The 15,206-nt window shown below is 42.9% G+C and overlaps 1 protein-coding gene across 1 annotated transcript in view; it reads right to left on the minus strand.

Annotated features, from left to right (window-relative positions):
- Positions 1-582: 582 nt before the first annotated feature.
- LOC144691166 (carnitine O-palmitoyltransferase 2, mitochondrial-like) overlaps positions 583-15,206 on the minus strand; it is a 30,820-nt gene continuing 16,196 nt past the window's right edge. The window contains exons 3-5 of the mRNA XM_078559234.1: positions 10,757-10,863; positions 2,754-4,058; positions 583-1,185 (exon numbers count right to left, since the gene is read on the minus strand). Of these exons, the coding sequence (XP_078415360.1) occupies positions 857-1,185; positions 2,754-4,058; positions 10,757-10,863 (1,741 nt within the window). The 3' untranslated portion in view covers positions 583-856. The remainder of the gene's footprint in view (positions 1,186-2,753; positions 4,059-10,756; positions 10,864-15,206) is intronic.

Here is a 15,206-nt window from a genome sequence, read left to right on the forward strand (position 1 = left end):
TCTAGCCAGTTTATAAGAATTTTCTGGGACTATTAGTTTGATAATACGGAAGCAACATGGCTTTTCAATAATATTTATTCTCTTAAAGGGAATTTTTCAACATTGACCTTTAATAAGATCTATTAGCTGTCAAAATGATTAAAACCTGACCATTTGCTTTAAAGTCTGAGAACAGTAAATTTGTGCATAATATATGTTACAGTTCTCTTACGCTGAAAATTCACACACAACAGATTATAAGGCTTGCCTGGTTTGTCACCAGCTAGGATATCTTTGTTGAGTTCAGTAAGTGGTCTCATCATGCTGGAGTCAATCCCACCAGGAGCCAGAGAAAACCTGGTAGCCATAGTCAAGCAGATGATGGATTACCAGACAGACACTCAGGTTTTCAAAAACCCTAACAATAACTGAAAATGATCTGGAGTTTTGGCGTATTTAAAACATAGGTATATCCCTTTGACAACTATTTATTATTACAAGCAATTACAGTTTAACAAGAAGAGCATTGCATTATCAATTTAATCCAGTGTGTTGGCTCCAGTATGTCAGTAACAGTGACCATAGCTTCAGAAATCTGTAATTATGTTATTAGTTTATTAATCAAAATACATTGAAGCTACTTTGAAAACATCATTCATGGATCTGTGGAGAAAATATCATCCAGACTGTAGTAGGGCATATGTAATTAGTAACTATCAATGTTCACAAATTGAAACAAAGTATGCTGAGAGAACGATAAGAAAATAAATTATGTATTTACATACATTCATATTTTAATTCCATTTCAAAATAGCACTGCTTTACAAATAACAATGCAATACTTTTTTAAACTTCCTCCGCATACAAGATGTCTCCATTAAACTAGAGGTTTTCCTTTTAGAACATCAAAGATATCATCCAAACTCTGGTTCAAACATTTCAGGAATTCATTTCCTTCTCTGTTACCATACCAAATGAGATTGCATCCAAACCAGGTGTCATAAATGTTGTATCCAATGCCATATCCATCCTGTGTGGCCGGCGCAAATCCACCAATTTCAACAGCTGCGCTATTCAATGTGCTCGTTGAGATGATTATATTATTGAGTTGGATGTAGGCAGGATCCTGGTAAAATTCTGGTAGAGACACACCCGTGGCCTTTGCCAGACACTGCATTGCGAACAAATGTCGATCAAATCCATTGCCTACAGATTAATTGAAAAATCAATTTATAATTAGTTAATGAATATGAAACATATGGTCAAATATATCAGAGTATAATTACAAAAATGGTGAAGTGTAATTTCAAATTTACGGGTGATTTGCATGAAGTAGGTTGCAAATGTTTTTGGTTCTTCTTTCTAATGGCTCACTATCTGCTGGAGTGGGGCTCTGTGTGGCATGCCCCATTAGTTAGACTTGTTATTCTGACCTTTCCTCATTAATAACAATGTGTGCATTAAATTTGGCATTATTCTGCAAGCAAATTCTGGCCCATTGCATTTTCCATTAAAGGCTGTTCAGGTACAAAAGACATGTGGCTGAATAAGTGATTATAGTAATTGATATTACTGTGCAAATGATTAATGTGCTTAATGTTTAATTCTCACATTTGTTATTTCAATTGAGGTATTTGTTTACTTTAAAAAGGGTTAACTTCTCCTTGAAATAGTAGGGACAGAAATTTGATGCAAATGTGTTAGGTGTTTGTATGATTACATCACTCACAGTAATTTCTAAGTTTTATTTATTTAAATCAACTTAGCCTTGAAATTATTAATTGACTGGAAAGGGCAATCAGGTGAATAATGGATGCTATTTTACAAACCCCACCAAAGCTGACGTTCCAGTCCCCAATTTTATCCATTGCCCCTCGTTCTAGATCCCTCAAGTGCTGGAAATAGTTGGTTACTTTCTACTCTATTCCATCTTCCCATAATTTTAAACCGTATGTCATATTACCCCATGATCTGCATTGTTCTAATAGAAAAGTCCCAATTTTCAAGTTGTCTTATACAGTTTTATATTGGCTTATCATAAGCCCTTAATTTTGTATTCTATAACTTTTGATAAAACAACAACTTTTATTTATATTGTTTTATTGTAATAAAACATAAAACGTCCCGAGGCATTACATTATAAAGCAAAGTTAGATGCCGAGCCGAATAAAGTGATATAAGGACAGATGGCCAAAAGCTTGGTCAAGGAGGTATGTTTTAAGGAGCTTCTTAAAGAAAGAAAGAGGTAAAGAATCAGAAAAGTTTACCTAGAGCTTAGAATTCCATTTGTTTTTTTATTGTCTTATCAATCTGAAATACTGCCTTTAATAACCTGAAACTGTAGCTCTAAAGCACGTGCTCATCCATAACATGTAACCAACAATTCATAGTACAATTACTGCTTTTTTTTATTTACCAAAATGTATTACCTCACAGTGGCTGAAAATACATTCCGTCTGCCATATTTTAGGCCATTTACTTTGCAGCTTCCTTTGGTTTTCTAAGGATTGAACAATATCTCCTATCTTAGTATCATCTACACATTTTGAAACCACTCCCGCTAGGTTTATTTCAAAATCATTAATATACACCGTAAACAGAAATGGCTCTGAAACTGAACCCCATGGGTTAACCGCTCAGAAAAATTGCCCTTAACTCCTGCTCTCCATTTTCTCCTAATCGAGTTTGCTACCATCTCCCTAATTCCATATCCCTTAATCTTCTATTGTGATCTCCTGTATGGTCTTTTCTGTTAACATTGCGCAGTGACTCACCCAAGGTGGCTTCGATCAGCAGCTTCCTATGATGTTCGGAACAACTGTGAATCCTGTTCTTCAGTTCCTCCGAGCTGTGCTTCCCCCTTTCATAAACAAAGGCCACTGAGCACTGTTTGGTAGGAAGAGTAGCTGGACGAATAGTTTCTGTGCGTCCGTGTTTGAAGGCAGCAGTGCTACAGGACTCATAAGTAGAAACAGTTTTCCCATGCTGGTGGAGAAAGGCCATCTGAAAGGCCAGCTGCACAATTGCATCTGGACTTAAATTCTGTTCGATTATGAAATTCTTTCCAAACTTGCGAAACTCTAGTTGTTCGACTTCCAAGGATTTTCTTTGATGCTCAAATTTCTCCTGTGCTGCTTTGACTGCTGCTTGCACTGATTCGTTCAGCTTGAACTCAAGTTTCCTGACAGCTGCAGATGTGTCTGATGAAGTTGGCTCTGGTTTGGGGCTGATAGCTGGATTTTTTGTACTGTCCTTAAATATCTCCTCCAGGAACCGCAACACAGCCACACCATCTCCCCAGGAATGTTCAAAGTTAATGCCAGATACCCCGTTCTTAGTAATGATCAAACTGAGGGATTTGTCAAACCAGCGATTTGTGCCGTAACCATGGAGCATAGCGTGGGTGAGTTCAGTTTCATTCTCAACCGGATTATCATCCAGACAGAGACAAAAAATGGCACTATCCACTTGGTGCAAGCTCTCTGTATTTCCTAGATCTACCAAACCCTGTCTCACTTTTGCCCAGGTATCCCTGTCTTCAGTTGTCAAGTAACCCAGTGGGAACTTGGGAGGAGAGCTATCCACCTGGAGGATATAGTGAAGGCATTTCTTGATTTCTGATTTATGGAGAATATCACCACAGTTATCCAACACATCAAACACATAAAAATTGCCATTTCTCATCACCAGCAAATGCTTGGGTTGCTCCACTGTCAGAAGTTCATCTTTGTTCAGCTTAGGGATCCTGGTGGTGTTAAACAGACAGACATATTGAGACATATCCAAAGGATAAGCACTGGCTAGGTAGGCTCCATACCAAGAAATTCTGGAGGGAAGCAAGCTGATCAATCTTTTGAATGTATCAGTCTCACTCCACTTTGGTTTCATGTGAAATATATCTGGTGTCAAATAATTGCTCTTCAGTGTTTTGAGAAATCTTAAAGCTGAGATGACCAAATTTGTGGCTCGAACAAGTTGATTATTATATTCTGGTTTAGGGTCAAGGTGCATACTGATGAATGGATTGAAGTTGAGAACAAGAGGTTCTCTTGCTGTTAGATATTTGTTGTACCAGGGAGCTGCAAAAGAGAACATAATAAAAAGGTTATTTTATATTTTATCAGGAGCTGACATTTATTGATCACGATGATGAGAGTGCCGAGGAACGCTCTTCCTACTTTGTGTTTTCTCCAACCAAGATGATTCTGTTCAGTAGACTTTAAAGATTTTACTCTGAAGAAGTATGGAAATGATTTAGTTGCTTATCATTGAAGCAACCTAGCAAGCATACAAGATTCAGAATCACTGTATCTCCCATCATCATCCAGAAAAGGGGACCATAATGAATGCTAATATAGATTCAATACCAATGTAGTCTTTTGAAGCAAATCATGAGAAGCATATGAGTTGGAATTACCATATAAACAAGCTACACATAACCTTCCAGTTTTTCATTAGGCAGAATTTTCTGCTACCTGTATGATGGCTTTCTGATGGTACTAGCGAAGGGAGCAGCAGAAAATTATTTTTTGTCAGCCTTTCTCCCACAAATGATGCTGAACACTGAAAAGGCCTTCCCACTTCTGTGCAAGTAGGTTATAATGATGCAGAAATCTTGACATAACATCACAAGTCACGTTTTCAATCCAACTGCTGTATTTTATGGGTTGGATTTTTTCAGCTCTTTGGAAATGGGCCGGGAGGCCGGAGGGTTGGCAATATGGTGGGGAACAGTGTCAGGAGGAAGTCCAATGTCTTTCTGCTGCCATGACATATCGCCAGTGGTGGGTATCTCAGTGGCAAGACTGCCTATTGGGCGGCCAATTGAGGAAATTAAGTGCCTAGTTCAGGGACACCTTCCACCCCTACAGGCATTTTACTGGCATTTGGGAAGGCTGCTGCTGCATGGGGAGACCATCAGGTAAACCTGGTGGCCTCCCAGTGGTTCCTGAGGGGTGGTGTTAATTAATTAATTAACACCCAATTACATCTGGGTGGCCAGTGCATGAATCACAAAAGGCTAGTATGCAAGTACAGCAAGTAATTAGGAAAGCTAATAGAATGTTATCATTTATTGCGAGGGGAATTGAATACAAAAGTAGGGAGGTTATGTTTCAGTTGTACACAGCATGAGTGAGACCACATTTGGTGTACTGTGTATAGTAATGGTCACCTTATTTTAGCATTTTTCTGCTACCTGTATGATGGCTTTCTGATGGTACTAGCGTAGGGAGCAGCAGAAAATTATTTTATTATTTTATAAAATTATTATAAGCAGAAAATGCTTTCTGAGGCCTTGGAGGGACTAACATCCTACTATGAAGAAAACCACCTTCGCACAAACCCATCAAAGACGCAAATTTGTGCATTCCACCTCAGAAACCGTGAAGCCAAACGCCAGCTTAAAGTAACCTGGTGTGGAGCAACACTGACGCATTGCGAGCACCCTATCTACTTAGGAGTTACCCTTGACAGATGCCTCACCTTCAAGAACCACATCGAAAAGACAAAGGCAAAAGTGAGCACACGAAACAACATCCTGAATAAGCTCACTAACACAAAATGGGGAGCAAGGTCGAAAACATTGCGAACTAGTGCACTTGCTCTTTGCTATTCCACTGCCGAATATGCCTGCCCTGCATGGGAAAAATCTACTCATGCTAAGAAGATGGAAGACGTTCTGAATGCAAGCTGCTGACTTATCACAGGTTGTTTAAAACCAACAAACACCAACAGCCTATATATCCTGGCGGGTATTGCTCCCCCTGATATAAGAACTGTAGCCAGCAAGAAAGAGTGACTCCGTCAAACATCAGATGAGAGGCACCCTCTACATGGTCATACACCTACACCCAACTGCCTAAAGTCAAGGAAGAGCTTCACGAACAGTGTTGTTCCATTACAATCAGCCCCATCTGAAGCCCGCATCGCCTTGTGGAAAGACCGGCTCGCCGGTCTCGAACAACCCCCAGCGATGGAAATTCTACCAGATGAAAGCCTTCCCCCAGGAGCTAATTGCAACGGGGCAACCTGGAAGTGCCTTAACAGACTTAGGACTGGTGTAGGTCATTCAAAGGTGTCACTAAGCAAATGGGGATATACAACCTGCCCGACAAGTTGTGAATGTGGAACTGAGCCACAGACTATGCAACATCTCCTGCAATGTCTAGAGGAACCCTGCACTGTTGCAGATCTTGCCGAATTCAACAACAAGGCACAAAAATGTGTCCAGTTATGGCTGGGCCATGTATAGACTGTCTGTGGACACGATAAAAAGACCTTATTTAAGGAAGTATGTAAATGCATTGGAAGCAGTTCAGAGAAGGTTTACCAGACTAATACCTGGAATGGGTGGATTGTTTTATGAGGAAAGGTTGGACAGACTAGGCTTGTATCTGCTGGAGGTTAGAAGAGTAAGAGTCGACTTGATTGAAACATAAGATCCTGAGGGGTCTTGACAGGGTGGATGTGGAGAGGATAGTTCCCCTTTTGGGAGAATCTAGAACTAGGGGTCACTGTTCAAGAATAAGGGGCTGCCCATCTAAGACAGAGATGAAATGAAATTTTTTCACTCAGAGGGTCCTGAGACTTTGGAACTCTCTTCCTGAAAAGGTGCTGGAAGCAGAGTCTTTGAATATTCTTAAGGCAGAGGAGGATAGATTCCTGGTAAACAGGGGGGGGGCGACAGGTTATCAGCGGTAAGTGGGATGCAGATTTCAGGTTACTATCAGGTCAGCCATGATCTTATTAATTGGCAGAGCAGGCTGGAGGGGCTGAATGGCCTACTGCTCCTTCTTCGTACGTTCATATATGGTGGGGCAGAGGGGGGGTGGTGGCCTCCTAGATGGAGGCCCACAGAGCAGCCCCTCAATAGTAATAGCCAATGCACCCAAGGCAATGCTGTTGGATAACCGTCACCCTGATCACAGGCCTGCCTACTTGACCCCAACTTCCTCAGAAAGACTCACTCATCTTTGACTGTTTCTCAGCATTAAGATGCCCTCCCCTTTATGCTGCAGGCAATGCTAAGGATACTGAGCTGCCCACCCTCTGGTTGAGCCAGAGCTCTGGGGGATGCAGGCTGCCATCTTCAGTTGGATGGTGGCCTTGGCAGTGGTCAATTAACAGGCCACCACCAACAAAATACCGCCCCTAGGGTCCTGCTGTCTGCTGTAGCGGAGTCAGCTCCCACTTGTGGCCTCAGCAATAGGAATAGATGTTCTTTGTAAAAATTTCAGCTCTTCATTGGTGTTAATGAGGCTTGTATATTATAGTGTTACAGCGTTCAAACCATATCTATCCGAAGATTGTCCAGGTATTTTTTTAAAATTCATTCATGTGCTGTGGACGTCATTGGCAGGGGGTTGCGTTTGCGAATGTGTTGGTTGACTAGGTGGTGAAGGCACTCTTGTCTGTTAGGTAGGGTGTTCCAGAATTTTGACCCAGCAGCAATAATGAATGGAGCTTTATGCCCAAGTCAGGATGGCATGTGATTTGGAGGGGAAGTTAGAGACACTGGTATTCTCATGCACCTGCTGCCCTTGTTCTTCTAGGTGTTGGAGGTTGCAGGTTTAGGAGGAGCTTCTGAAGAAGTTTAGCAAGTTGCTGCAATGTATCCTGTAGAAGGTATGTTAGGTATGTCAGTGGCGCAGGGGTGAGAGGCTCTTGGATAATGTATTTGTTCACAAAACATAAGATAAGAATAGAATTAGATTAGATGTCAGGAAGTACTTTGTTTTACTGAGAGTCATTGACTTGTGAAGTAAGTTGCCAGGTTGTTGCAGTGAATCTGCAAACATTCAAAAGGAAGCTGGCCAAGTTCCTGAGTGTGAGCAACATAATTATCTATGCGTAATTTCCTATTCTAGGAGATTGTCTGGCCGGTTGATGGGTTGATGGGTGGGTATGGGGCCCAGCATTGTGTGCAGGAGAAGGTGCCAAAGGCAGAGTTAGCTGTGCCAGTTCCCATTGGAAAAGAGAGACAGACAGAGGCCTGCTCATTTGGGCACAGGTGCAACACCTCAGGAGTCACAGAAAAGGGGGCTCTATCTGGAACAGCAGCAGGAGATGTGCTCCCACTTGTCAGAGTTCCCTGAGGCCAATGTGGGTAAAAGGGCAGAGGATGGAGAAGTTCATCCAGCTCATATGTGCCACCATGGCTCAGGGCTTGGAGGGCATGAGCTCCTCCATAGAGGGAGGGGCAAATCTCATGGAGAGCCATATGTGGCATCACTCTGAGTGGAAGCAGGAGAAACATTCTGGCATGTATAGGTTGCATTCTACAATGTGTAGCTTGGAGCAGTCAGTGGCCCTGGTGCAGAGATGTCTGGGGCAAATGCCAGTTGTGCCTCAGCTGGTGCTCCCCTGCAGGAATCTGGTGTACCCATGAAGGGCTGAGGATGTGACAAGGAGGATGAGGATGCAACACCATGTCTGCACCATCATAATCCTCGGCGTCCATGGCTCCTCTGACTGTGAGAGCCTTTGTGCAGCAGGGTCAAGTAACAGAGGCTGCCTCTGCACTGCTGCAGATGCACCCCCCAGGGGCAACTCCATGATGAGGACAACTGCCACATGCATCTCAGCCGCTAGCAGAAACAAGTGAACAGGCTGCCTCCACTTCCTCTGAAGCCACAAGGGGAGCATTACATAGAAGTGGCTGAGTGTGGAGGTCACAACGTCACATGGAACACTGAGTGGGGGTCACTTGTCTTCTTACTTTCTCTGAGAACAATGTCCATTTGTTTGCACTGTATAAATAAGACCATAAGTCACACATCTCAGATAGTTTTTCATTGCCGGCATGATAAGGAAACTGATATGAGGTGGTGAAGGAAATCAATGGTCCCACCACACTGAGGGCAAAGCCTCTGATCAGATGTGCTCCCTTCATGGGTGATAAGTGATTAGATGTTCCAGGCTGTATCTTGCCTGGATGTGTTACACAGGTACCACAGGCTGACATCCATACCATGTCATTCTTCCTGGGTCAGAGGAACTCAGCTGAATCGCTCCTGGATCAAATGATCACAGGCATACATGGTATCCTGACAAGAGCTTCACACTCCGTGCCCTGCCCAACCACTGTGCAACCGAGGCATCACAGCGTTCTCCATCCTCCCCCTTCACCTCTACTTCCTCCTCCTCTCTCATCTTCTGCCCTCCTCTTCCTCTGATGAGCTATGTGGTACCAGTGCCTCACCATATTATGGAGGGTGCAGCAAACCATCACAATGATCGAGACCCTTGCAGCGGGATATTGGAGAGTGACAGCTGACTGGTTCAGGCACTGAAATCAAATCTTGAGAAGATTGATGGCCTGCTTAAAGGTTGTCCCTGTGAGCATGTGGCATTGCTTGTATTGTCTCAGTGCTTCTGTCTGGGCTCTTGAGAGGGATGAATATCTATTTCTTCAAGGGTTATCTCCACGAAGTTTGTGGAGATAGAATGAACAAGCGTGAATGGCAGCCTGGACTAACAGACAATAAAGGAGCCATGGCAACTGCCAAGAAAGAGAGCGCGCACATTGAGGAAGCTCTTGTTGTGGTTGCAGGCTATTTGAATGTAAGGGAGTGGAAGCCCTTCCTGTTGATGAATCTCACTTGGTGCAGTCACTGGGTGCCATGATGGCCACATGGGTGTAATCAATGATGCCCTGCACCTGGGGGAATCCAGTGATGGCAGTGAAGCCCTCTTCTCTGTGCTTGTGAGGCTGCATCTGTCATGAAAAGAATGTATTATAAAACTGTGGAAAAAGGTTAATCCATGACCTGCGGGATGCAGTGGTATGCAGCCATTTGAAGATGTCACAAATGCCTGCTGCAGATCCTTGGAAGGAGACAGGAGCAAAGAAGCTCAAGGCTACAGTGTCTCTGACAGCTATTGACAGGGTATAGTGCCCAGTGCTGCAAGGTACTGCCCTTACTTCGTCCTACTGAAAATAGTTGGCACTGGGAACGGAATCAGGAAACTGGCATGCCCATCATTTCTGGTACTTTTGGTTCCCATCCGCATCTGATCCCAAACTCAGCAGGGTCCAAAAGTTGTGAATGACAGAGGATATGTGTCCAAGAAAGCTCAGATTTAACAAGTAAGCTATGAAGACCTGCAGACAACAACTAAAATCTGTGTGATAGATGAAAGACCCTGGTTTCATTGTCTTATAACATTTCTATGTTTGTATCTTTTCATGTGATATTTTTAAGTGGGTCAATATATTTCAATTCTATTTTAAATGTAACTGTACTGTGAAAGGTCTCCTTTTTGTTTTAACTTGGAGGTGAAATAACATGTTACTGTCTATAAAACAAAACCTAATCAGGTCAAGGTTGGCTGGGCTGAATGTTTGTATGTCCTACATAAGGGAACCAGAAAGTGTTTTGTGATTCTGCCAAGGTGGTCCTGGATGAAATAATCTTTTAAGAGTTTCGCTTTCGGTTATATTGTTCCCTTCTCTCTGTTAGATGTCCATTGCAAGGCAGTCCTAGGGAAAACATTCATAGATTCAAGGTTACCTTCAACACTGATCTTTTGTCAGATGTAAATGCAATTGTTGTGACTAATTGCAAAGTACAGATTAATTACTTTTAATCTTTTAATCTAAGTGAAATTTATTATTACTTCCAAAAGATGTGGCCATATTGCAATTCCTTTCCTCCTCTACGTTCACAAATTACAACCCTGAATACACATTGTCACCTGTCATAAAGAATGACTCTTTTTATTAATAAAGTTAAAGAAGCAAAGAGCCAGCAATAAAATTATTTGATTATCTTACCACTAATATAACTTGTGTGTTTATTCTTTTGGTCTGAATATACCAGCTCCTTGTGTAGTGTTCTGCCAACTCCTTTTTCAAAATTCTTAGCAATCTCTTTTGTTTTCCTGCATAAGAGAGAACAAATGTAGATGTTTTGAAACACTTGGTCTACCCATGTACATTTAAATTTAACTTATGCTGGGCAGTCAATCATCATTTTGATATGTATTTTGCCAAGACAGAACTTGTGACCAGAAAGTGTAATTTGAGAAATTGCAAGATAGTTGCAGATAATTAACGCCAATTGGCCCATCTTTGTTCATTGATCAGAAAGACCCTAAAGTCCCCTAGTTTTAATATCCAATTGTTTCTTAAATGATTCTAGAATTCCCACCTCCAGTACATTATCCATACATTGAATTTTTGGGCCCTGCCGAGGTCAGGATCAGAGACGGACTGTTGTATGTTCAGTAGGTCTCATGAAGAGGTTCTGAGTCTTGTATGGCTGAACATTAAGTGTTATTGATAACACATAACTATGTACATATATAGTTGATATAGCCCAAACTATGATCTAATTCCATGCTTGCTTCTACACAGGTCTCTGTCCAGTCTACAACTCGCTAGTCTTGGGTCATGTGACATTTTACATCACTGTGGGCGGTACTGTTTCCCAGTCTCACATTAACCCTCACTTTGCCAAATACCCTTATACAAAACCCCCCTCAAGTCTTTACCTAATTGTGACACACCTTCTCCACCCCCTCAAGTCTCTGACTTTATAATTCAGACAGTCTGGAGGCTTGACAATTGTTCCAGATCTCGTTCTGGTCACATTCAGAGGAGTGATAGGCCCTGTTGATTTGGACAACCTTTTGTTGATTTGGAGTTTGAGTTGTAATCTGTGTTTCTGGAACTTGGTTGTCTTCTTCTGATATGCATTTTCCGCTCCTCCAAGTTGAACCTCTTTGTCAACTCCCCAAATGCTCTTCTTAGAGACCACCGACTTGTCCCAGCCTTTCTGGAAAGAATGTTCACTCCATTCATTCGTGGTACAAACCCGGCTTTCTTTTTCCGTGTGGTCCACCGTGATTTTTGTGAGAGTTGAAGGTGTCTCTCCCTGTCATTTGGATGTTTCTCATCAGTGGGCTCACCTTGTAGTTTGGCTTTTATTGCGACACTGTGTTCTTCTGTGCATCTGTGTGCCTCACTGAGGTGTACTCTGGTGACTTGATGGTCACCTGTTCCTTGCTTCAGCATCATCTTGCAGCTTTTTGTGTTGGCTGGAGGTTGCAATCTCTGTACCATGGTGTTTACAGGTAGTGTGACAGCAACCATTGGAGCCTGGGGCTGGGGCTTATTCTTCTGTTGCTGGTTGTTTTCCTGTGTGTCTTCCACTCGAGGTGCAGTGGTAATTATCTGAAGGTTTGGCTGGTCTGACCAAAGAGGAGTTTCTGCCATCTGCAAAGGAATTAGACAAACTGGCTCTGTGAAGAGTGAAGAAAATTCAGAGCTGAAGTTCCAGTTGAGAGTCTCTTGGCTTGTGGGACTCTTGGGAACTTGCAGTTCCACGTGGTTGATGACAGAGGTTGTCTTGATGTCTTCTGCAGTTTTAAGAAGGTTAAGGGCAACACAGGCATCTTTGCTCAAGAGAGAAAAAGATTGGTTTTAGACTTCAGATATCTGCTTGTCCCCCTATCTTAGCAGTTCTAGGATCATGCCTATGACCAGAAGTCGGAGTTCTACAGGCCTGTAGAGTGGTGTGTCTGTCAATCATAGCCAGAGGTCTCGCAGCCATGGTTTCTTATCCAAGAGGACCAGAACACTAGCTCCCGTGTCCAATTTGAAGTTGTTAAGCTGACCGTTTACTGAGATGTCTGCATTCCAAAAAGAGAATCCAGGAATCTTGACCTCACTCAAGCACAGTTGGGTCTCTTTCTGGTGTGGTACCTCAATCTCATGAATTGTTTCAGAATCCTCCGGCCATCCAGGTGTCTTAGCTTTGTATATCTTTCCAAACTATCCCAGGTGGTTGCAGTTGAAACACTGCGCTGAGATTGCTGGACATTGCTATTGTCTGTGAGGTGATTTGGCTCCATAGTGCTGACATGGTTGGTTTAGGTATTGCCTTCCTTGGCATGGAGTCTCTCTGTCCCTTTGTTGCATTACTAGTTGGACCGTTGGGGTTGCTCTGTACTATGGCTTACTTTCGCCACATAAAATAGATCGGTACTATTGACGAATTTCAGTGTCTGACTATTTGGATGGCCTTTTCCAGCATCAGATCTTCCTTGGCTGGTAGTATGTCTGGAAAGGGCATCATCAGCCACCCTGACAACAATCCTGTCCCTTGTGAGTTCTGAGTTAAGGTCACTAAAGTCACAGCCTTCACCCAATCTGTATAATTTGTTTATAATAAGTCAACCAATTCTCCAGGCTGTTGGACACATTTGTTGAATTTCTCTCTAAAGTTTGTTGCTTCTTAGATTAAAATGTGTATCAAATAATTTTAGAACTTCATCAAATTTACCCGAGGATTTGTTTATTCCTTGCCTCACAATAATATAATTGGCTATCGGACCTAGTGAATTAAATAGTATATTCACTTGTTCAGCTTCTGTCTTTTATCTAATCCTGAAGTTATCATGTATTTTGAAGATCTTTATGCAAAAGTCCCCAATTTTGTGTTTGGTCTGGCCCTTGGCTCAGTCCAAATTGGTCTGGTAATGTTGATTTGTTGTCCATGGTTGCTTTAAAGTTCAGGGGAATACAACTTTAAGTATTGTGCAGGTTTTAAAGATGGCACTGCAGTAACTGTTTTTCAGAGTCTTCCCACGCATATTGTGTCTTGACGTGCTCACCAAAACCAGCAATGGTGGTCCTGACCTTTTTGCCTTTAGTTTTGATTTACTCAATCAACTATTCTGGGCCTTCCTTGCAAAATCAGAGGATTTTCTGGCATTTTACACTTGATTCCCGGCTTTGACTGAGGCTTTTAAACCTTCTGCTTTCTTTTCCTTACAATGAACTTGGCTACTATGTGGTATGGCACCGATTCTGAACCCAGGCTGGCCGCGGTTCTTTCAGAAACAGGCTGCTCTGACTTTTTTTGCAACACTGAAGCTTTCTAAGCTAGTCCTGGCTTAGAACCGAATTTTTTGCTTACCCCTGTTAGGCCCTTTGATTCTGCAATCTCTCAGAACTCACAATGGAACTCCATGAGATCTTGTGGAGTACTCAGCTGCACAGTGGTGGTTTTTAATTCTGACTTTCTGCTTCCAATTCTGCAATGGAGCTTCTTTCAGGCAATCTTCTTCTGTGTCTTCACTTCAGGTGCTTTCAGTCAGGTCAGAATTCTGCTTCTTTAATTTTCCAACATTTGAACTTCTGCTCCAGCTTCTCTGAGGTTCTGGGTCTTTCCAAGAATTGCCACCATGTTGTATGTTGTATGTTCAGTAGGTCTCACGAAGAGGTTCTGAGGCTTGTATGATTGTACATTAAGGGTGGAATTTTACGGCCCCATTGGTGTCGGATGTCATGGTGGGCGGGGGAGGGGACAATATGGCAAGACGGCCAAAAATCGGTTTTACGGCATCATGAAATCAGTTTGCAATTGTCTGCTCCACCCGTCAATGGCGGACCATGTTTACTGCTACCACATATCAGAAACGTCATTTTAATTTGCATCTAATTATATACCCTGCTCGCCAGAATCATCGCCCCACGATGACGTGACTTCAGAACGGCATGCTTCACGACTGCCTTTAAAAGGCGTACACCTGACGACTTGAACTTCAAGGGGAACTTGGAGGTGAGTGCACACAACCTTGCACAGCACTCACGAGCATTGCTCGTAGGACATAAGGGAATAGGTGCTACACATTTTCAGAGGGCACAAGCAAGTCGCTTTTTCCCAGCTGGCATTCAGTGTGCAAGGGCTCCAGTGTGGATCAGGCCGGGGGTGGGGCACAAGGCAGTACAGACTGAAGGAAATACTCAAGCACATTCTGGGGTGTGAGGGCAGGATTGTTGAGAGAAGCAGCCATGCATTTGGTAAAGCTTGTCAAAAGTGAACATTCTTCCACAGCTGCGACCGTTCAGCAGCAGCTCCATTGACATGCTTGGAGTTGGGCCTCTGAAACTTTTCTGCCCACTCAAGCAATGCAAGAGCATCAAAGTACTACCAAATGCTCCAGACATTTTCACCCCTTGGGTGCAGACTGCAAATTATTGTGCGTTTTAGGGGGCAGAGAGCAACTGGCTGACTGGGCAAGTTGTACAATTCCCTTGTGGAAGGTGGCAATGGCGTAGTCACTGGTGGAGGCACTCACAGCCCCTTGCAATCTCTTCATTAAGGCTTGGACCTGTATCCCTCTTGGTTCGAGCTAACAGTGCAGCTGTGCAGTGTTAGCCTGCACCTGAGCTGAAAGCACAGCCTGCAGTCCAGTGGCTGAAGCTGCTGCCAATT

Source organism: Cetorhinus maximus, chromosome 2, assembly GCF_964194155.1.
Source record: "Cetorhinus maximus chromosome 2, sCetMax3.hap1.1, whole genome shotgun sequence".
NCBI classification, from domain to species: Eukaryota; Metazoa; Chordata; class Chondrichthyes; order Lamniformes; family Cetorhinidae; genus Cetorhinus; species Cetorhinus maximus.